Here is a 23,212-nt window from a genome sequence, read left to right as displayed (position 1 = left end):
TGCCGGCCGTCTACCTGGCCGTGAGCCTGGCGGGGCAGCTGGGCAACGGGCTGGGGCTCTGCAACCTGTGCGCGAAGGCGCGGCGGCGGAGCTGGAGCCCCCTGGGCCTGCTGCTCTGCAACCTGGGGGTGGCCGACCTGCTCTACGTGGTCACCCTGCCCTTCCTGGTGGCCTACTACCTGCAGGGCAGGACCTGGCTCTTCGGCAGAGGAATGTGCAGGCTGACCCGCGGCCTCTTCCACCTCAACCTCTACGCCAGCATCGGCTTCCTGACCTGCATCAGCATCCAGCGCTACCGGGGCATCGTCTACCCGCTGAAGGTGCGGGGCAGGGGCCAGGCCCTGGGCCCTTCCCTTTTCCTCTGTGCAGTGGTCTGGGGCTGGGTCATCCTCCAGGTGTCTCCTGATTTCGCCTTCAGCAAGATGGATCCCAATGGGACACGGTGCCACGATACGACAGGGAATGAAAACCTGGGCAGATACCAGCTCTACATCCTGGCCATCACCGTGACGGGGTTTGTCATCCCCTTTCTCATCATCCTCGGATGCTACTGCCACGTGGTGGTGGTTCTCTGCAGGAATGGGAACATTGACCCCAGCATCAGAAGGAAGTGCATCAAACTGGCGGTCCTTGTGATGGTCCTCTTCTCCGTCTGCTTCCTCCCGTATCACATCTTCAGGAACCTCAACCTCTTGTACCGAACCTGGCAACACCAGGGGTTCTGCTCCCCGTCTTCAGGAAGCGTCTATGTTTCCTACCAGGTGACCCGGGGCCTGGCCAGCTTGAATAGTGCCCTGAACCCCCTTCTGTACATAATGACCAGTGAGGACTGTGTCTCGTGGATGAGGTCCCTCAGTCAAAGAGCTAGCCAGTCGCTGGGGTCTCTCTTACAGAAGGGAACCCAGCACCAACCAGATGAGAAGAAAGTGAACATCATTTTTAGCGAACAGTCTGAAGAGACTTCTGCTGCACTCTGAATTAGTTGGTTTTAAAATCCTCACCTTTTGTCTGCCTGTTTTGGCTTTCTAGAGTGGAAGCTCACTGGGGTATGGACTGACCCTTCTTCTTTTTAACCAACTGCACTTTGACTGTGGGGGTTACCACAGTCCATTACCAATATGGGTACCAAGCTTGTTGGTCATTGTCAGAGCTGATGAGCCCAAAATGATATTTACTGTAAAAATACTATCTACTATATATGTTTGGGGGTGTGAGAGAGGAATATATATACACATACAGTATATCTGTGTGTTATACAGTGAGAGAGAGTGGGTGAGTGCTGACTGCTCAGCTATGGCTTGTTTCTTAACTGAGGCAGGTAATCCTGCCACAAGGGTAAATCATTGCATCCCACCACTTTGCTTAACCAGTGTGCTTTATTCTTCTGATGAGACAGGGATTTGAACTAGAATTTTCTCCCTCCACCTAGGAAATGGAAATAGTTGTAATACTTAATTACCTAGCAGGGGTCTTGTAAGGGCTGACTTGTTTGTCAGCGTGCTGGAGAGGAAAATTACACATTATGCTAGCGCCTGATAGAGGTGCTAAGTATTTTATGTATTCTTAAGAAATGGTCACTCCTGAGCTATTTGCAGATGGCTAAATGGATGATTATACCATGCTTGGCTCTGTTAAAGTAGATTGTCTACCCTGCTAGGCACCTTCTTTGCAGAAATGTTGGGAAATGTGTGTTAGGGCTTCTAAGTCTTTTCTTCAAGATCATGCAGCCAACGACAGCACGTTTGTATTTGAAAGTTTCCAGAAGCTTTCATTTCATTATGACTGTAGAGTTCTGAAAGATGGCTCAAATGCTCCAGTGTCTGATTGCATTGGGGATTGCACTGAGGTATTTTCAAAATCTTTGGGTATTCAGTTGCAAGCACTCTTGTACACCTAGCTCTTTATTTTCAAAAAAAGAGGTGTGCCGTTACAGGCCTAATTTGTGCATGTGTGTAATGTTATTGAAGTTGTCATCATAGTGATGATACATGAAAACAGTCAGATGTGCATGTGGTCTTGTGCAAAAGCAGTTCTCCAAGTGACACGTGTGGTCATAACAACTGTGCATAGAAACTGGGACACCCAAAGGCATATATATTTTTCCCCAAAAAAGTTTGGTCCTAATGGATTTGAAAATGTTCAGAGATAGTTTAAAGAATAGGCATACCCAGCTGCATGCAAAATGAGCTCAAAGGTTTATGCCTAATATTTGTTTGAAATCCTAATAACCGTGTATTTGCTACACATTTTGCAGCTACAGACATATCTTACAAAATCTGTCCAAATATTTCATACAATAAGGACCTTAAATGTTGAATGCTGAATATGTTCTGTATTGCTTGATTAAAAAATGGGGCAAAAGCCAGATTCAAAAGAAAGTTTATAAGATTCAAGTTTAGTGTAATGAGAATTTAGGAAAGTCTATCCTAGATTTTCCCGTACAGGTTCAAAAGCTTTGTGTATGTTACAGCTGATGACACCAACTAACCATAAGGAAGTTGTATAAGAATTAAATACCTCGGGAGAGGCATTCTGTCTCAAATAGTACTGATTTCTTTACTCACCTTAATCGGTCAGTGTGTTTGGAGTCATTTTCAAATGACTCTTGCCTAAAAGATGGTAATGTTGATTTTTAGGAAGAGAAGTCATGAGTTCACTGCAGTGAAAAACCAAACAGGAAAAGGCCTAACAAGTAGTGAAGGTAATATTGTCATTGTCTCTATACAGTAGATAGATTGTCCCTGCAGGCACCAGCCATACTCAGCATAGTGGAGAAGCAAGAGTCAAGCTGGTATTCTTCTTCCTCTCTCCATCTCTTCTTGTTCAAAAAGCTGTAAGCCATTAAATGTTCTAGTTTTGTACAACTACTTAACTGTAAAAATCTTTTCTATTTGGAAAAACGCTGGATATTTATCTTATTCAGCTGCTGTGATGTACATCAGCCTTCGACATACACAAAGGAAACCCTGGCTATTTTTCATATTGAATTAATACATCACGCCAAGAGCCAATAAACACTTGGTGCTTCCAGTGATGAGTTGTATGGTTTCTTTAAAACTTACAGGAACACAAGCCAGCTGGTGGGGGTAGAACAGGAGACCTGAATGCCATGTCAGGGGAGAAGTGACAGGCTCCCTCTGCATCAAGACTGGAACTGTTTACCAACCCACTTGGCCAGACCAAGAGTAGTAGTCACTAAGAATAGCAATTACATAGAGGGGGATAGTGATGCCTTTGCTGGGTGGAGACGAGGCATGACCCTGGGCCAGCAAAGCACTTAAGTATGTAAATGTCAAGCTATAGAGAAGTCCTGCTGAAAAAGTATGAACTCTGAGCATTGGGCAGTCAAATGCTTCTTTTCCATTTCTGATTTCTGAAAAGGGGAACTTGCTGTGATTATCAGTGGCAGAGTCCCTAAGGTTGTCCACCTCCATGGTGGTACACTACCTTCCTTCTAATGCTGATTCCAGCCGATCAGAACAAGCACTGAACTGAACGGAGCTTGCTTTTCCCATAGCTTTGTCACCTCCATGCATACTCCAGTTTATGTCATCACTTCCAGATCCCCGCTCTCTCCCAGTTTGCAATTCTGACCAGTAATTGGTTAATTATGCTCTCCCCAGACTTGTTCTAGGGTTACTGTACTATTCTGATATGAAACAATAGAAAACCCCTGCTTCACCTCTTTACAAGGCTGTAGAAAAATCCAACCCGCATTCTGAAAAACAAACCCACTGAAAATCCATAGTCAAGTCATGAATGATTAACTGAACTAAGTGCAGACTTCTAGCAGAGGAACTTTTGAGACAATAAACCACTCAGCTGGTGGGAGGAGATAGTGGATCCTTATTGCCATCCTGCTTGTTATCAAGCAGCTGGAAGCCCAGGGAAGGTATTTACATATTTATAGTAAACATAACTGTAAGCCCTAGTGATAAATTAAGATTTACATTAATTAAGCATCAGCATTAACTTACATGTTGCACTATGCTGTTCTTATGGGGTTTTCATAGCACTAATATAAAGGCTACTTCTTTACATCTTTAATGTCATAAAGAAACTTCTGTATCCAAAAGGTGGAATTCATCCCTCTGTAGATGATCCATATGAAACCTCCTGCACTGCTTAAATCCCATTTAAGCCTCAGGTTAAAGGACTTTGGAAGTTTACACGTTCAAAGACCTTTGGATCAGGTCCTGAAAAGGTGCAGGACCAGTGGTCTGGGCGTTCTCACGGCCTTTGGCACAGTGGCAAATTTCACATCTAGGACGTGACTGGGTACAAAGTGTGTGTATACAATGTGGGTGTGTGCATGTATACAATGTGGGTGAAATTCACTCTAGCCCTGAGGATTTCTGCAGGCCAGTGGGATTTAAGTGTTGCACAGACCTTGCTATGAATTTCAGCTGGGGTACAGGCTGCATTCTCACTGGATAATGCTTATTTTCAAGTAATTACAAAAAGTTAAAATAAAAAAAAAATGAAAACAAGTTTTAGGCAGAGGTTCTGAGGATAAAATTAAGATTTTGGAAGAAACTGAGCAGTGTTCCCTGAAATTCTCAGTGAACGTGCTTCTCAAGCCCTACAGTGGCTCTTGTGAAATCAGTAAAGATGATTAATAAAGGGAGTGGCAGACTTCAGTGTGCATTGCTTGACTTTTTGCACTTTGTGCCACTCTTGGTGTAATCCTCAAGTGATTTTCTGTTTGCAAAGAACTGCATTTGGAAGTCCTCTCTACCTCTACAGCAAAGCACTCTTTTTATTGACTCCATATGTAATTTCAAAGAGTGCCTTTGGCACACTAGCCTGCATTGCTAAGATTCATTTCTGAGAAATCAAGCACAACTTGTAGTAAAGCCTGTGCACCTATGGTATAAAAAAAAGCAAAGGCCTTAAACTTTAATTAAAAAAAGGTTGTAAAGATAAAACAAAAGGCGTTGTGTAAAAGTGTGGGCTAGGAAAAGAGGAAGAATGTCGGGCTTTGTAGTAATCAGCGGTTACTGAAACAGCAAGAAAAGAGTGTTTTGTAATAAAGAAATGAAAATAATGTTTTTGTAACTGTTACTGCAGCTAGGTTTCTAAAAAATTTCACTATATGTTCACATGAATTGTAGGTGGCTGTTAAAAAGGTATATAAGCCTTTTGCTTTAACGTTTAGGGAGGGAGCCCCCTCCAAGTGCATGGTGAATCCATGTCACTTTGGGGCCCCTCCTACAGCTCTATCCAAATAAGGCTTAAGTATATATATATCTATACAACTAATTTTATGTTGTGTCCTCATGAACGTCCGAAGAACTAAGCAGAGCATTTCTAGTATCTCAAAGGAAACTAAAATAATGGTGTTGCAAAGGTGTGAGCAAATCGAAAGTAGAAATGAACGGCTCATCCATGTCACTTTGGGGCCCCTCCTACAGCTCTATCCAAATAAAGTTTCTGCTGACCTGACCCAAAAGTTTGCTGCGTGTGTTTTCCACGACAATTCCTGGTGCTGTGACTCGGATCCACGACACGGACTGAGAAAGGAGGACCGCAGACTGCTTCCCCTGATCCCTGTGGCGCCAAACTTAAGAGGTAAGAGACCTAAATTAAAATCTCTAATGGGGTTTCGAAGGAAGGCTGCCTGTAGGCTCCTGACTTGACTGTGGTAACTGGATCCGACCTTTATTGAATACAGGTCAGTTTAGAACCTTACTACTGGCTAGAATTTTCTGTCTGGAAATGAAAATAAGGTTTTTGTAACTGTTACCGCAGCTAGGTTTCTAAAAAAATGTCACTATATGTTCACGTGAATTGTAGGTGGCTGTTAAAACGGTATATAAGCCTTTTGCTTTAACGTTTAGGGAGGGAGCCCCCTCCAAGTGCATGGTGAATCCATGTCACTTTGGGGCCCCTCCTACAGCTGTAGCTCTGTCCAAATAAAGCTTCTGCTGACCTGACCCAAAAATTTGCTGCATGTGTTTTCCACGACACACCTTTCTCCAGGACTCACATTATAAAGAGAAAGTGGAAATGCATTGCTTGTCAAGTACAGCAGCGAATTCCTTGACCTTTCCTGACTAGCTCAGGTGGGCAGTGTGTTGTCTCTGCTCCAAGCAACTTCTGCCCCCGGAAGGCCTAAGGATTAAGTGCCAGACCCTGTAAGCAGGGTGCAACAGAGCTAGCTCTGTGGAGGGAGCTGCGGATTCTTTAGTGTGGCCTAAGTTCTGGATGCAGCTCAAAGTGAGTTTGACTTTAGTGGGTTTTGACTCAAGCCATACATTCCAAATGAACCTGCTTTGATTCTGATTTCTACAGTTTTCCTTTACATAATCTCACTATTTGCAGTGACAGGAACTGCTCTGTAAGAAGTGACTGAGGATCTGCTTTTCAGACCAGGATCAGCTCTACAGGTGGGCGATGGAAGGGACTGCCTAGGGCACCAGCTCCATTCCAGCCAATTGCCATCCTAGGCAGGAGAAGCGGTGCCCAGCCCAGGCTGCCCCCTGCCCCCAGCAGCTGCTCAGTAGGAACCAGGCCTGGCATGTGTGAGGTGAGGATGGCGCCTGCTCCAGTCCACTCACCTTGCTCCTGCAAAGCAGCTGTATTGCTTGCCTGTGGGGAAGCAAATCTCCCAATCCAGCCCAGCAGCTCCTTTGGGGCTTTATTTCTGAAGCTTTTGCTAATACTAATGTATACTTCAACTCAAAGGGTGCCAAAATGCAAGTTTGCCCAGGGTGCCATTTTCCCTAAGGCCAGCCCTGTTTCAGACATGCCACGCATCTCTGCTGCAGCACGAGTGGGAGTGGCGGGCTCTCCGTTCCACTTGGCCTTGAGCGTAGATTGTGAGGAAGTTATACAGGAAGGAACCAAACCTCCTCCTACTGAAGTCAGTGCAAGCTTTGCTGTTGACACCAATAGGAACAAGAGCAGGCTTGGAATTTAGTGGCATCATTTCCATGGTTCATAAAATAAATACATCTCTGTCTAGAGTATGCTACAAACGTGCTTCAGACGAGTTGCATCTGATCAACAGTTCTAAATTGGCAGGCTCATCAAGCTATTCAGGAACAAAGGATATGGCCTTTTGTTTTGGCTTACACATTCATAGTTTCCCTCAAAATGAAAACCATTTTTAAAAAGAAAAGCGTTCGGTTTGGTAACACAATATGTGAAAATAAAGCACCTCTCATTCTGGAATACCAGCAGCAGCCTCAATACCTGGCTCAAGCAACTGTCTTAAAAGAGTGTGGGAGGGGATTACACAAACAGTACATTTATAACAACTGGCCTCAGGGTGTTTGGGGAAACATGAAGACCCCACAAAACACTTCCAGACCTGAAAGCAAAGAGATATGATTTACATAGATCAGGGTGGCAGCCTATGGCATGTGGGCCACATTGGGCCTGCAGTCATTGGATCCAGCCTGTGGATGGGGGTGCTTCAGTAGCATTCAGCAGCTGGAGCTTCTCTTATGTGGCATTGGGGTGAAGCAGTGGTGGTAGAAGAAGACAGGTCCTAGCACTTGTTAGCCTCTGATCTAAGCTGGTCATTGCATGCCACAGCCTGAAAAGGTTGCCAACTGTTGATGTAGGGGGTTAAAAAATGCAAGCATTGAATGAAAGGGATAAGCAGCAAATGCAGCACAAACTACAGAGACTTTATATTTGCCTATTGCCAAAGATAATTTAATAGCTGTTGGCTGAGGTGATACAAAAATATTGGAGAAGCTGGATAGGAGAGATAGGAGGTCGCTACCAGTTATACTGAGTCCAAGGCATAGGACAGATGGCCTCCAGCTGAATTCTAATGCTGACAAGACTTCTGCCCTCACCCAAGAAAATCTGGCCACACACTGCATCCAGTAAATCTTGGTTTGTTAAACAACAGCAGCTCAGCTGTCCCACACTGTACTAACGGGGCTGATGAATGTGTCCCTGTGTCAGGCTTCCAGCCCTTTGGGAGGGAGCTTGAGATGATTGTTGATAGAGTGCTCATGCAGATGGAGACATTCCTCCAGGTCTGAAGTGGTGCTAGGGGTCAAACTACCCACTCTAGCCAAACCATTCCAGTGTGATTGCATAGGAAGATGTACACTCTTATATGGTAAAACAGAGCCCTCCCACTTACATCAGTTATGGGCTTTAGAAAATTCCTGTGCAGATAACAGGAAACCACAATACTGAGTGTGGCACAAGAAACAGAAGCAAAAGAACTATGTGATGATAGAAGATAAGCGTCATATTAGTCCCTTTCACTAATGCATCAGGAACTGGGGTCCACAAAGAAGTGCAACGAGGAAAAAAACAAGGTCACACAAGTGTTTTGAGGTAACATAAATAAAATATGAGGAAGGCACCATACTGATGGAGTTGGGGGGGAAATGACAGCAGAGACACAAAGTGAGTCAGTTCTATGTGGGTGGAATTATTCAGGGGCATAGAGGGCGTAAAAGCAAGAGTACAACGTAGAAAGGGAGGCTTCGAGTTGAATGCCAGGCACTGTTTCTTGGCAGTGAGAGAAGCTTCCCATGGAACAGAAACTCATGCAGACTTCATCACTGTGGGGGGTAGGGGTTTTGGGTGTGATTTTTAGGGACATAGAAGGGAATCCAGTCCTCCCACTTCACATTTTTTAACAAAGGATGTGACAGAAGCAAAAAACTCAGATGCATCATGATAGCCACAAGGAGCAGCATTCACTGGTACAATCCACAGCATATAGTTTAGCAAAAGCACATGCTGCATCCTCTGGTCTGATAAATGCAGGGCAACCTTTGATGATACAGAAGAGCAGAGAACATCTAGCTATATGGCAAACCAATGCAGAGGAGAATGAAGATCATCAAGAATTAGTAACATTTTCCAAGCAGGAAACTCCTTCACCTGCGTGGTCTTGCACTTCATGCAGAAGTGGCTTCTCTCTTCCATCCAAATCAGAGAAGTGAGAAAAATGTAACAGCATTTTTTTTTCTTGTAACTCTGCAGCCCTCGGGGAGCTTTGCATGTTATCGCCACATACTGAGGCTGCTCAGCATTATGTACAAGTACATACCACTGAGTTTATCAGGCTGGTGTCAGATCCTGTGGGTAAGATGAAGAAAACAGGGCCAGCGTGTTAGGGTTCTAGTAAGTGTCAGAGATCACCCTGAAATGAAAGATATTTATTTTCTCCTCACGGTCACTTCATCATTCAAACGGTGCTGGCTACGGGCAACCCATAGCCACCAAGATCCTGCTTATCAAAGATTCAAGCAAGATTGTGTAAAAAATATTAGATGGCCAAACAATATTGCAACACGTACAACAAAGGGGGTAAATGCATCTGTAGAATGGGCACCATGGGTGAATATTTGGGTCTAAAGAGGTTGAAAATCCATGCATTTCTGTCATACCCAATGCCTCAACGCCTAGGAACCCTGAAGTTTGCTAAAAACAGAAAATCATTTAAGTTAAATTTCACTTAATTCAAATCCATGACACTGTCACCCTGTTGTTACTGATGTCTACATCCCACAGAATAGAATGGGTGGCGGTATATAATGTATTGTAGATGTGTGAGTATATGAGACATTATGAGGCCTAGCTCTCCACACTGCCAAGGATTCTCCTTTAGCTCAAGCAATAGAGAACTGTTTCGAAGAAGGAACAGGTCCTAGTGGGCCTGTGCACAGTGTCTGCAGACATGGATTTGTTACAACTGGTCTCTGCCCCACAGGGCACAACTCTACTGTGATTCAGAGAATGAGGTAAAGCTGCTTTGGATAGGATGAGCTATGAAATACCTTTGCCTTTAGGAGCTTATGGGTGGAGGATCTCAAGACACATGTTAACCGAAATCTGAAAAAGAACTGAGGTCACTGAAGACCTGTTAAACACATCTCCAGCTGCCTAGTGAAAACTGCTGCTTTCTCACTTTGGTGGGTTTGCAGGGAAGGAAGTGTTTTTCAGAGAAGAACCTACCCTGCCACAATCCAAATAGCCCCAGCTTGGGAGAAGACAGCAAGAGCACCTCTAGAAACCGTAATGGCTGTTGTAGGCACATTATTCGTGACTTGGAGCAAAGAAATACAAGGGGGTCAGAATTACAGTGGTGGGTGCAAAGTTGGGCAGGTCCCCATGGATTTTACAAGGAATGTGCATTTGCGTGCACAAACCAGACACCTTGGATGGCTGCAGGAACCCTTCTCCCTACATAAAGGCGGCTGGGGGGCAGAGTGTACATTCATACAATTTCCTGGGTGTCCTTTTGAGATCTCCTGTGTAAGACTTTTTTGAATGTTTCTCCAGATGCTCAGTGAGCTGTTTAAATGCAGATACCACCCCAGAAAATACAAAAAAGTTAGAGGGATTCTCTGATGGTGGTGAGCAAAATTCCTCATTAACTTTTCAGATGCTTTTGTGAAAAATGTAAACTGCACTCCTACTTAGGAAAGGCTTAGATCATTTCCAGCTTTATGAAGCAAGCTGCGTGTGGAGAGCATGGGCCAGTGAGTCCCTTGTCATTTGTTTTCTGCGCTTGAAAAAAAGTGAAATTCCTTTGGGTGGTTTGGACTTGCTAACAGAAATCTACCCCTACTAGCTATGAGGCTTGGGCAGAAAGCTACATATGACCATCCTGCCACAGAAGTACATCATCAATCAATCCCTACAGTCCCCCAGCCAGGATTTGACCTACTGAGAAAGATTTGGTCCTCCCTGAATCACATCCAGACACTTCATGGAAAATGTGGACACCAACTCCATAAATGGAGAATCAAAATAGAGTCCGGGTTGTGGCTGTGGTGCAATTTTACAGACGGTGCAACACATTGTGAATGATTGCCCAATTAGATCATTTAATGGTGATCTAAAAATCAAACTATGCAGCTACCCCTTAAGTAGATGAATGGTTATCAAATTTAGATATTAATCTATGAATGGTGTAAACCTAAAATGCCATACAAAAATAGAAGACTGAAAGGCTGCAGCACATGCCAGGCAAGTTTGTTTTATTATAGTGCTGTGTGCTTCATTTACAGTGTATGAGAAACCACTGTTATACTTCCTCTGGATCTGCTATGCTGTGGTTCACTGCAATCAGTGGAATGATCAGTTCCACAGCCTGGGGTCTGATCTTCATCAGTGAAGTCAAGAGGAGCTTTGTCACTAAGCTCAGATTATGCCCCTGTAATGCATTTGTTGTTTGCACTGCCAAGAATTAGGCATATTTACCTTACTAAACTTTTTTAAAGCTTCCCCTGTAATGGTTGTTAATCAGCAAGCATGATTAACTGACTCAGCTGGTTAACAGGAGGGAAGGTCCCTCTCCTGGCACAATGTAGTGCTGCAGGAAGCAGAGAGGTCAGACTTCACATTTTTGCACAAAAGCAAAAGACCCCCTACAGCATGGGTGGGCAAAATGGTGGATCCCACCAGTGGTTGGACTCCGTTTCCCAGCAGCCCCTGCCCATGGGGCTGGTTTCCATGGGGACCCCAGCAGCAGTTCCACTGTGATAGCTGAGGCTGGGATTTCCATGCCCCAGCAGAGCTGGCAGGGCACTTGGCAGGGCCCAGAGCTGCTCCAGAGCCCAGCTGGGGTCTTGCAGCGGTGACAGCGTGCTCCAGACCCAGGGCAGAGCTGCAATCTGCAGCATGCATGCACCGGGCAGTGAAGTGCAGGCAGAAGATTGCGGCTGTGCCCTGGCTCCGGACCACACTGTCACCACTGCAAGAAGCTGGGGCAGAGCCGCAATCTGCTGCCTGCACTTCCCTGCCCTGAGCATGCAGGTTGCAGATTGTGGCTCTGCCATGGCTCTGGACCATGCTGTCATTGCCACAAGATCCCAGCTGGGTTCAGGAGCAGCTCCGCACCCTGCCACATGCCTGCCAGCAAGGGCAGTGCTGAGAAGAGGGGATATAGCCACCCCAAAAATCCCTGTATCCCTCTGTAGCCACCACTCCCAGTGGTGCCACCACTGTGTGCCCCACATAGGCAGCGCCAGCTGAGCCCTCCCTGCTCCTGCCTGCAGCACGACCCCCCACCAGGAAGAGGCTGGTGCCACTGCTGCCTGCCAGCGCTGCTGGGGCCCATCTCTATGGAAATCCTAGCCCTGTGCAATCACAGCACTGCTGCTGGGGTCTCCATGGAAACCAGCTCCAGCCATGCGGGCAGGGGTTGCTGGGAAATGGAGTCCACTGCCAGCCAGATCAAGCCCACGGGCAGGACTCTGCCTGCTCCTGCCCTACAGACTATGCTAGCTCATAGCTCAGGAAAAGGCAGGGAAACTTCTTGCTCTCAAAAGGGCTTTATTGTCACTGCTAACACACACATAAAGATGGTTGACAACTTCCTGTTGATGCCATCATATCAGCCCTCAGACAGGGAGTTACCATACTACTCAGAGGGTGTGTCTACATGAGATGCTGACTGCGCAGTAGGTCATTATTACTGCGCAGTAGGGTTGTGTGGCAGGAAGCATGACACAAGGCTACTGCGCAGTAATAACGAGCTACTGCGCAGTCAGCCTTACTTAAAAGCCATTCGGCGATGCTACTGAGCAGTAACTCTGGTTACTGCTCATTCATTTCATACCTGTATAAACAACTGCTAAATGATTGCGCAGCAATGACTATGCAGTCAGTACCACGTGTAGATGCGGCCAGACTAATCCAAGAGGTGCATTCACCTGCATAACTAATGCCTTCAGCTAAGGCACACTGGAGATATTCAAAACTGCAGTAACACATTCCCCCAGGACTCATTTGGCATATTTGGCCATAGATATTTAAGCATCTTTTAAAAAGTCCTGGATAAGTGCATCCTTATCCACACAAACCAAGAATATCCATTACACCACAATAGAGTGTTATAATTACCCTGTGTCTTGGGATATAGACTAGGTTAAATTAAAAAGTATCCTGCAGAATAAAGTTCATGGGATCAGTAGCATCAGGGAACTAGTAGAGGAACATGTCTGAGTAGGTAAAAACATTTTTGGAGGAAAATCTTGGTTTAAAGCTGCCCTAACTGCTGAAAGAGGTAAAGCTCTGTAACAAGTGTGAACTGGAGAGCTGCAGTCAAGTGCTTTTACACATTGATACCCCACATGTCCCTCATTACCAGAGATCTTGATTTTCCATTTGCCACCGAAAAACACTGATTTTCTCTTTTAAAGAAGAAAAACATGGGAAACCATGGGTTTCCTCTTGCCAGCTGGTAGAGTTTCAGCCTGCAAGGAGCTGCTTGGGGCTCAGGGGAGTGCGATGCAGGGGATGCCATGTGCCTGTGTGCGCGCTCACACATGCATATGGCCAGCAATACAGCCGGGCAGTTTGGAAAGCACCTCTCTCAGCTGCCTGCAGGTAACTCTGTAGGTGATGTGTGCAGGGGCAGGGGGCTATAGGCAACATGGCGGCCGGCAGATTGAGACAGCCATGGTGAGGGGGGGAGTGGGGCAGGGTTGGTGACTCTGGGGCTGGAGCTTGGGGTGCTGCCCACCGGGGTGGGGAAGTGTGGCCACAGGGCCTGACTGGAGGAGCAGGATGGGGCCACAGGCAGGTAGCTCACCTAGGGAAGCATGCCAGGAGGGGAGCATGGGGGAGCACATGCTCCCCCAGATTTGTGCACAGGGAAGGGGAGGATGCTGGCTGCCTGATGCAGGCTCAGGGCTCTCCACACTGGTGCTGTCCCCCTGGGGACCTCCACAGCCCAGTAGGTAAGACCTGGCACAGGAAGCCAGAGCAGGGCAGTGAGACTCAGTGCTGCCACCACTACCATCAGGAGTCCTGCGCCAGCTGCACTAAGGTGAGGCATCCCCTGCCCACCCAGCAGCAGCGCGGGGGAGGGGACACAACTCTGTCGCTGCTGATGCATCTACTGCTGCCAGGCAGGTAGGAAGCACCTCGCCATACTGGTGTGGCTGGCACGAGGCTTCTGGCAGTGGTAGTGATGACAGCAGCAAGCCTCCCTGCCTGGCTCTGCCTTCCTGTGCTGGGTCCTGCCGAGCCCCTAGCGGGAGGGCAGCAGGGCGGGGAGCCCTGAGCCTGCATGGGCAGCTCACATTCTCCCCCCCGCCACCCCACCCCACCCCACCCCCAACACAGGCTCTGCTCTGGCCATACCACCCATAGCAGGGAGGGGAGGCAGGGGCCAGGCTCTGAGCTCTCTTCCCACTGCAGCAGCTGCCAGGTCCTGTAGCCCTGGCAGCTGGGGGTCCCCTCTGGCAGGGCTGGTGGGAGGGGCTGCAAGTTGGGAGTCAGGGGCACCAAAAGGGCTGCAGGGGTGGGGAGCTGTGGGTTGGGAGTGAGGAGCAACAGCATGAGCAGGGGCAGGGACAGGGACAGGGAACTAGCATATCAGAGATGCTCAGTGCCACAAAGCAGCAGGGGGGACAGCCACAGCTGGATCCGCATCCTGGTAAGCAAAGGGGGCACTGGCAGCTCTGATTTTCCTTGATAAAAAACCCAAAATCAAATTCCAAAATAGATAGGTATTTAGAATTTATTTTATTATAATGATTGACATGAGTAGCAGGTCACTGTTTGTGCCTGCCAAGACCCGGGGCCAAGCAGCCAGCAGGTGATTAATTGCAGCGGCCACTTTAGAGCTCTGGCTGCCCACATAAACAGGGCAGTTGGCTGCTGGCAGGCAGGCAGCACCATCCCCTGGCTGCAAGGCTGTTTGTATTATCTGGAGGTAAGGGAGGAGCTGTAGGGGATGGATAGGAGGCTCCTGGTGCTGGGCATGACCTAAAACTGCACCCTGCTGGGAGTGGGTGGCCTGGTGGGGCTCTCAGTGGCACGGGAGCCCCCAGGAAATGCCAGGCCAGTTACCACCCCGGTGAAAGGAGAGTAAGGGCACCTTAACCCCAGCTCCCACAACCGGGTGGGGCACCCGCTGGTAGGGTCCTGAGGGCGGACCCCAGGAGTGAGAGTGGGGCTAGAGGCTCAGAGGCCTGATGGAGAGTACCCTCAACTGGGCTGGGCTGGGCTGGACCAGAATGGTCAAAAGGGCCAGGGCCCTGTTTATGTGGGCAGCCAGAGCTCTAAAGTGGCCGCTGCAATTAATCACCTGCTGGCTGCTTGACCCCAGGTCTTAAAGTGGCAGGCACAAACAGTGCCCTGCCACAATAGGCTTCCAACCCGCTTTAAAATTATAAATATATCAATAAAACATTGTGTTCAACTGATACTTATAGACATAGTGGCGTTTTATTTTAATCGCGGAAAAACACAGATCCCAAATTCTCTGATTTAAAACCCCCCAAATATTTAAACAGAGAAAACCAAGATCCCTGCGCATTACTTTGGTTGTGCGCTAAGTAATGTTTAACAGTAAAGTAGCAAACTATCATTCTGTTTTACCTCTGCACAAGAGTTTTCATCCTGAAGAATTTCAAAGAACTTTACCGTGTGCGCAACCCAAACGCAGCCAAATTCACCAGCACAGCAGTTGCATTCAGCAGTTCAGTAGATGAACCAGGGGGAGACCTTTTCTTGGCCCCTGGCATGTGATGTGGCCCAGGATTACAACAGTTTAGCTCCTGTCAGATGGGAAGGGTCAGTCCCCACTGGCTCCAGCGAGACGCAAATAGGGAGATGGGACACTGTCCAGGGACTGCAAGTCAACAAGTTAGTGACACGAGGCCACACCTGTCTATCCGAGAGAGGCATATGCTGCTGCAGGAGCTGTAACAGCTTGTTGTTTGCCTAGGCGTCTTTGTAAAATGGTTTTAAACTGCTCCCCAAACAAAGACTTTCCATGGACTTGCAATCAAGATACACAAAGTCTGAGGCACTACAGGCAGTACAGATATGGCTATGGAAAAGTCCACCTGATTCCAGTGAAGAAAGTTTGACTAATTCTTGACAGCATCCACAAACAAGTTGAAGCACTGACAAAACAAACACTGAAGCTGATTTCTTGGCAGAACAATCCTAAACAAACCACAGCCAAGGGCAGTATGGGAAGCCTGCAGGCCTAGTCAGACTATTGTTATTGTAAACTGATAAGCACAGTTACCAGTAAGGCTACAGATAGAAATTACACACCAACTGGTATAAGTGATCAGAAACCAGTTCAAATCTGTAACACAACACAAGTTCAGTGGATATGAACTGCTTTCAAAATGGCCAAAACCGGTTTAAGATAGACCTGGATGGATGTAGTATCAGACTTCACTGATTTAGTTTAAATAAGTTTATTAAACTTCTGTCCCAGATCCCCTCCAGATTCAAGTTAACGCACAGTCACCCAGCATCCCAGGATGCCTTGCACCTTCCTGGTAAACACCCTCTCACAGGATGGGCAGGCTAACCTTGGCCCAAGCTGTCTACTCCAGCAGATCAGGGAGGTGGGCTCTGGCACTCCCCAGCTTCTGGCCTGGGCTACTGCAGGCATATGGCTGCATTTTCAGAATCATAAGTGAATGTATGTTCACTTAATTATTAGTTCAGTCTACTCAGATTAGATGAACCTGCAAAGATTGAATCGATTCAGCTTTGGACTTTTTGACTGTCTGTACTTAGCCTAATAGACCCAACTAGGTAATGCAGGGCAATGTCACCAACTGGGGTAATCTGGTACCACCTTGCTCAAAGTTTATTATCTCTGCAAAGAGACTAGATAAGAAAGAGGGTGAGGCTGATGAGAAACAGCAAAGTGCAGCCCCTGTGCAAGGTTCATGCAGCAGTTACAATGCTGACTGCTGAGTTATATAGTGCTTGTCTTACTGAAAAGCATGTCTCTAATGGAGGAATGGACTCATCACCCTGCTTGCACTCCTTTTCCCAAAAACTTGTACCTCTGCAAGACTATCCAAGTCTTAACCCATGAGGCTGCCAACAGGAGAGCCACTACAGCTGAATTATTTTCTTCACAGACTGGTGATTTAGAAATCTTAAATCCCAAACCTGACTTGCATTTCCCCAATTTGCTTCTGTGGGAATAGCTGATACCAAGGATTTGGCAATCTGATTTTGGAGGGATTAAAATAAACAAACACACAAAACTGCAAACTACAACTTTCCTATATTGTTAGGTAAAAACACTTGGCAGTAGCTGACAATATTTTTTAAAAGTGAAAAAAATCCCCACCCAGGGTTTGTGAGTTTGTTCTGGTAATACTGCACATGGGGGCTCTTTGGAGGCAAGGACTCTTCTGTGTTTGTACAGCTCCTAGCACAGCTGGGTCCTGGCCCCTGACTGGGGTGCCTGGGCATTACTGCAAAGTATAATAATAATACCCCCTTGATAAGGAAATGGGCAAAGATTCCTGGAGGCCAGTTTGAAGGTGCCTAAAGGTTTCAGTATCTGTCAATTTTTCCTAGATCACTTTGATTTGCAGAACTGGCCTGACACAGGGGTTTGCAGCATTTTTGGGCCAAGCACCAAAAACGCCTGCAACTTCGACTTGTAAAATGCACCAGGGGTGGACAGTGGGGGAGCCATGAGGGGCCTGATCCTTGCTGTGGCAGTGCAGCCCTGGCCCCTTCCCCAATGTCTGTCCTGAGGCGAGCATGCCAAGCAAAAGGCCTTCACGTGCCACACTCTGAAACGTGCTGGGGGTTGCTGACCCAGGCCTGGCAGTTTCACAACAACAGGTTCAGCCTTAAGATTCTGTTCATTCTTACTGAAAACATCTACAAGCATCTTTCTCTCACTTACTGACATCATCACTTTTCACTGTAAGAGACACTGAATTACCCAGAAACGCAAAACCATGCTGGAGGTTAACTGGATGTTTCTGACTGAAAAAAAAAAGAAAAACAAAAAGGTTCAGACTTCCGTTCTGATTTAGATGAGCAGGTTTGCCTGTCCTTAGTTAGGTGTCATCTTGTTTTGATCCCCTTGAGCTAATTCTTAGGGATCCTTTGTGAGCCCTGTGGATCACAGCTGCTGGGACATTTGGGGCAGTAGCCCAGCCTATCATTTGCTCTGCTACAGGGACTCTACACAGCCACAGTTTAACAAAAAGGGCAGGTACTGGAACGTTGCAAAGGACATGTCTACACGTGCATTAATGTGCCATTGTTACTGTGCATTAAGTTTAGTACCTGTAATAACAGGTACTAACTTAATGCACAGGAACTGGCTGTACCGCACAGTAGTACTGGTGTACAGTTTTTTAGTGACACTAATACACAGTAGACTAATTCTACTACGCATTAGCATGGCTTTTGCTGTGATGCACTAGCACGGAGTAGAATTAGTCTACTCGTGTAAATGCACTTATAGTTGCTCACCCCTTTATTAAGCTTAAAGTATTTAGCTTAATGTGATAGGGGGATGTCTCAATGCAGGTCACAGTGTCGGCCGGCCCACCTGTCTAGGGAAGTCTGCCTTGCTTTTCCTGCCATGCCTTGATGTAATGATACTAGATATAATAACGTGGGAGGCTGCCCATTTTATGCCGATGCCTACGGCATTATGCACAGCTCTGAACCTCCCCTTTACCGTGTCCCATGCCTTGCAGATGGCATCCAATTCCACTATTACTCCCCTGGCCCCTCACCTGGGTTGCACTTGGCCTCTGGCCCAACTTGGTCTCAAGTTTTCCTCAGACATGCCTGGGCCTCAACTCACGTCCCTTCACTACGGCCTCAACTCCAGTCAGCCCATATGAAGTCCTTCAGGCCCCATAAAGCCCTACTCTACTTGGCTGCCAGTCACTTCTCTACCCTCTCACTGGGGCCACTATTCTTCCCCCTTGCTGGGGCTGTGGGACCTTATGTCTCTTAGGCCTCAGGTGTCTGTCGATGTGCCTGGACCTCACTCTCAGCCTACGGCCTACTCAGGCCTCAGGTGTCTGTTGATGTACCTGGACCCTTCCCCAGGCCCCACTTCAGGCCCCACTCAGTGGGGCTGGGCCCCTGTTGGGGTGTGCTCCCTTAGCCTTTCCCCTCCACAGGGTACCCACAAGCCAGTGGGGGCTGAGGCTTTCTGGTGCCTCATACTTGCCCTTCACTGGGGAGGCACAGGTGTGGCATTTCCTGGAAACTGCAGTGCCACAAGCATCCCCACAACACCATCCAGCCCCAGCAGGGTATAGTTTTAGGTCATGCCCCAGGACCAGGAACCTCCTCCATCCCCATAGTGCCAGCCCTTGACCTCCAGGTGTTCGGGGAGTAGCAGCTCCAGCCAGGTGATGTTCCCCCTCTGGCTGCTTGCAGCAACTGCTAGCTCTACTGCTCAGGGCCTGTTTTTATTCTCTAGCATCTAGGCCCTTCTCCCAATCAGGCAGTCTCCTGCTGGCCACGTGGCTCTCCTGACTGGCAGTGCAGACACCTGGAGGCTGCTCTGCTGCCTACTCAGGCCCTTAAAGTGACAGACACCACAGGTGCCCTGCCACATTTAAGAAGACATGAATATGCCTTTTTTTTCCAAAATGATGAGGATGCATCTGATCCCTCCCAGTCCATTAATCAAGAGAGGAGCCTAGCATATAAAACAAGACAGAAGGATTTGGGGGTGGAGGGTGGGAGGGGCGTAGGGAAGGTAGTTAGGATGAAGTGTTTTTACTGTAAAGTAGAAAGAGTTTGTAGTCTGGGGTTTTTCCTTCCTATCATAGGCAAAACCCCAATTCTCAGAGTCGCAGAGCAACAGCCCTGAGGGGCTGGAGACCCTAGCACTGATGGCAAGGAAACACTGAGGCACATAGGGAAGCTTGGGGACATGGCACAGATAAAGCCAAGCCTCGAATTTATTTACCTGTTGCAGGAACAGCAGGGCGAGACATGGAACGGCAGGCAATGTTCTCCCCACACTTTATCAGTACAGCTGAGAGACCGCGGGGGCGTGACATCAGCCGGCACTGGGAGGGAACTTCAAAAGCCAGCACGGGACAGAGAGGGGGAGCAGCAGCCACAGCAGCAGCTGTAAGCTGGCTGTATGCTCGTGGCCAGCAACTCCAGTTGTACTGCATCCCAGAGAAGGGGAGATCCTGAAGGGATCACAGCCAGCCAGGAGGACAATGCCCAGCAAGGGGAAAGCTGAGGAATTAAAGGCCCAGTGCCCAACAGGGATGCGTTAGTGGGGAGGAAGGGCAAGCCCTCCCAGCATCCTACATTCTTTTATTTTTTTTCTTCTTTTCCGTTATTTCTCCTGAGGCCCAAGGTTGAGGCCACATACTGTTGCCACTGTAACTGGAGCTCTCAGGGACTCTGGGGTGGAAGAGACTATTAAGGGCAGCACCTAGCCCAGTTAGTCACCGACGAACCCACAGCTGATGCTGGGGACCCCAGAACTCATCCATGAATTGAAACTGACCTTATAAGGGTGAGGTGGAACACTGGACCACCAAAGAGTCCAGACAGTCTAACTCGTGGCATGTGACCAACTGGCTGGCACTTGAAAGGGGTGTAGGGGGGGTGGAGCCCCAAGGAATGTCTGTCCGGAGTGCTCTCTTATGAGTGTGTCTCAAACAGGAGCCTCCCACATAAAGCTGTAAGAGCAGGTCGTGGCAGGAAAGCAATGGGAGTTTCTCAGAGGAAACTGCACATGGTGGATGCCAGTGTCCAAGACAGACAAAGCTTGAGTGTGGGTCACCCAGCCCCGAACTGCTCGAGAGCAGTTGCTTGAGCGTAGATGGGCACACTCAGCATGCACAGAAAATGACAGTAAAGCTTCTCCATGAATAATTCTAAAGCACTATAGCTGGTAATTATTTAGGAAATGCTGTGCTTTCAAGAACTTTAACATGTTGTTTTATGTCTGAGGCTGAGATTTATCTTCATTGCATCAGTAAGGGAGAGAGATGACAGAAACAGACATTCTGATTAAAAACGGTCAATAGTGAAATAAGACAGGACATTTCCAGAGGTAAAAAACAAGTGATCACCTTTTTAATGGGACAGTATTTTTTTGCTTGAGTTTTTAGTTTCAGGTGGTATCACAGAGCAGAAGAGTAACAAGGGCACTTTGAGATGAGTTCAGTAACACATCTGAACTCTCTTTGAAGTACTTGAGTCTGTTTATTTTCTAGCTAGCTATTTTAAGAATCAAAATGTGCCATTTGCTGAAAACTGTCCACATTAGAAGTGAAAGCTCCCAGAGGAGCTGCAAACAAGAATGTCACTGTCACCATCCACAAAAACCCAGCAAATTATTCCCATTGAATCCCTGCCGGCATACTGTAACCTATGGAAAATTCAGCCTCCAACCCTACAAGCAATGAGCGAGTCCTCACTCACCTTGTAGACCATCAGCTGATAAGGTGAGAATGTGAAATTTCTGTTGACCCAAGACAAGAACATTATTCCAATGTGTCTGTGTTAGAGGGAGAATGCATGGGCTGAACTCCTGTTGCTACCGTATTTCCCAAGAATAACTGGAAAGCAAAGTGATGACATTGGCTTCCTGCTTCACCGAGCTTCTAGTTTCATTACATTAACTCATGGTTGGGACAGGGGTTTATTTCACTGTCTCATCGCTTCTAATTCTGCTAATAGATGCTATCCATCAGTAGCTGGTAGAAGCATAATAGAAAAAAGCTGAGTAGGCCCTTTGCTGACTTCCAATTTGCTCACAGGCCGTGCTGATAAAAACTGAGGCAGTGCATGAGCATTATAAGAGGAAAGGGAACCTTTTCCAGTCCTGCTAAACTGAAAGGCAAGGACAGCAAATAAACCATATAAGTACTGTGCTGCCCAAGAAAACCCCAACCCACCAAACAGGTTACCTGTAAAATGTTTGTTCCATTAGCAAAGGCAGCTGTGTTGCTCTAATGCAGGTAAAAAGGGGGGAGAGAAAGAGAGAGAGAGAGATAACATGAGTATAAGTGGAGTCAGCGTCTTTGATTGTATTACTATTAATATCCATATTGGTTTTGCGTTACTATAGCACAAAGGCTTCGACTGCAACAACAACCCACTCCACCAGGAACTGCACAGATGCACAGGGAGGGATGATCTTGGCTTTGGAGTTTGCAGCTGAAATAGGCAAGACCAGCAGAGAGGTGAAGTGGGGGAAAGCAAGTAGCCCAAGGTCACATGGCAGGTTTCGTGGCAGCCAGACCTTCTAACCCCCTGATCAGAAACCCGTATCCTATAGATCAGGACGTGGCCAACTTCCAAATAACTGGGGGCTGCATGCTGTGTGCCCCTCAGATCGCTCTACCATGCCAGCTTCCCGGGCTGGCCACCCTCCCCAGAGGGAAGCTATGCCTGGGCAGGAGGGAATGGGGCCAATTCCAGGGACTGCAATCCTTTGAGACAGTTCATTTATGCCTAGAAAACTGTGCTTTACAGTTGTAACAAAAAGGAAAGAATAATGAAACAGGTTATACCCGAATAGTCATCTGGGAAGTGAGCAGACAGTTGTAGTAATTGTAAGTACTTCCTGCGGTTCTAATGAACCACAAGCACCTTGGTCTATAGGAGCTCTGCTCATGTGAAAAATGTTACCTGCAACCTGCATTCAGAATTAAACTAACAAAAATAGTCACTGGGGTTTCATTTGCATGGATAAACCCTTTGTTCCCCTAGCTGGATTCATTACTGCTGGATGAGGGGTTATGAAGGGAGATCTATCAGGTATGATGTCAGCAGAGGGCTCAGTGTGTGTAGTAGGCCTGTGTGAAGCAGCTAGTATTCGCTTCGGATTTGGCCGATTCGGGGGACAGTGATTCAATTCGGTGATTTGAATCACTGTCTCGAATCAATTCGGCCAAATCTGATTCGGAGATACGGCTGCTGCTGAAACAGCCAGGCCCATCTCCCACCTGCTCTCCCAGCCCGGCAATGGCTGTCCTGCCTGCTCCAGCTCCCAGTTCTTTGGGAAAAAAAAGCCTCAGCTCACCAGATGCTGCTGGACAGGGGGGCGATCCCCGCTGCCCCCCACTGCCCCATGCTGCATGGGGGGCTCTGCCATGAGCCCCCTGATTCCCCACTCACTCCCCCAGCACCCCCACAGGTGCCACCAGGCTAGCTCTGGCCCTTTAAGGAAAAAAAAAAAAAAAATCAAGAAAACCCCCGCACTCATGGTTTCTGCTGGCAATTCCCACTGCCCCCCCAGTGTCCCGCGCCATGTGGGGGACTGTGCACGAGCCCCCCAGAGCTCCGAGGCCGCTGTAGGAGTGGTGAGTCCTGGGGCTTTTCTTGGTTTTTTTTTCTTAAAGGGCCAGAGCTGGCCTGAGCGGGTCACCTGTGGAGGGGGCTGGGGGAGTGAGGGTGGGGGTCAGGTGGCTCATAGCGGAGCCCCCCCATGCAGTGTGGGGCAGTGGGGGGTCAGCAGGGATTGCCCCCCCCCGGCAGGATG

The 23,212-nt window shown here is 47.6% G+C and overlaps 1 protein-coding gene across 1 annotated transcript in view; it reads left to right on the top strand.

Annotated features, from left to right (window-relative positions):
• Positions 1–23,212, top strand: part of LOC102385484 (potassium channel subfamily K member 9-like) — a 42,022-nt gene that overhangs the window by 2,291 nt on the left and 16,519 nt on the right. The window contains exon 2 of the mRNA XM_014525387.1: positions 39–761. Coding sequence (XP_014380873.1) covers positions 39–761 — 723 coding nt within the window. The remainder of the gene's footprint in view (positions 1–38; positions 762–23,212) is intronic.

The sequence above is a fragment of the Alligator sinensis genome, unplaced genomic scaffold, assembly GCF_000455745.1.
Source record: "Alligator sinensis unplaced genomic scaffold, ASM45574v1 scaffold76_1, whole genome shotgun sequence".
Taxonomy (NCBI): domain Eukaryota; kingdom Metazoa; phylum Chordata; order Crocodylia; family Alligatoridae; genus Alligator; species Alligator sinensis.
The sequence above is the reverse complement of the archived record's forward strand: the minus strand, read 5'-3'. Positions and strand labels throughout refer to the sequence as shown.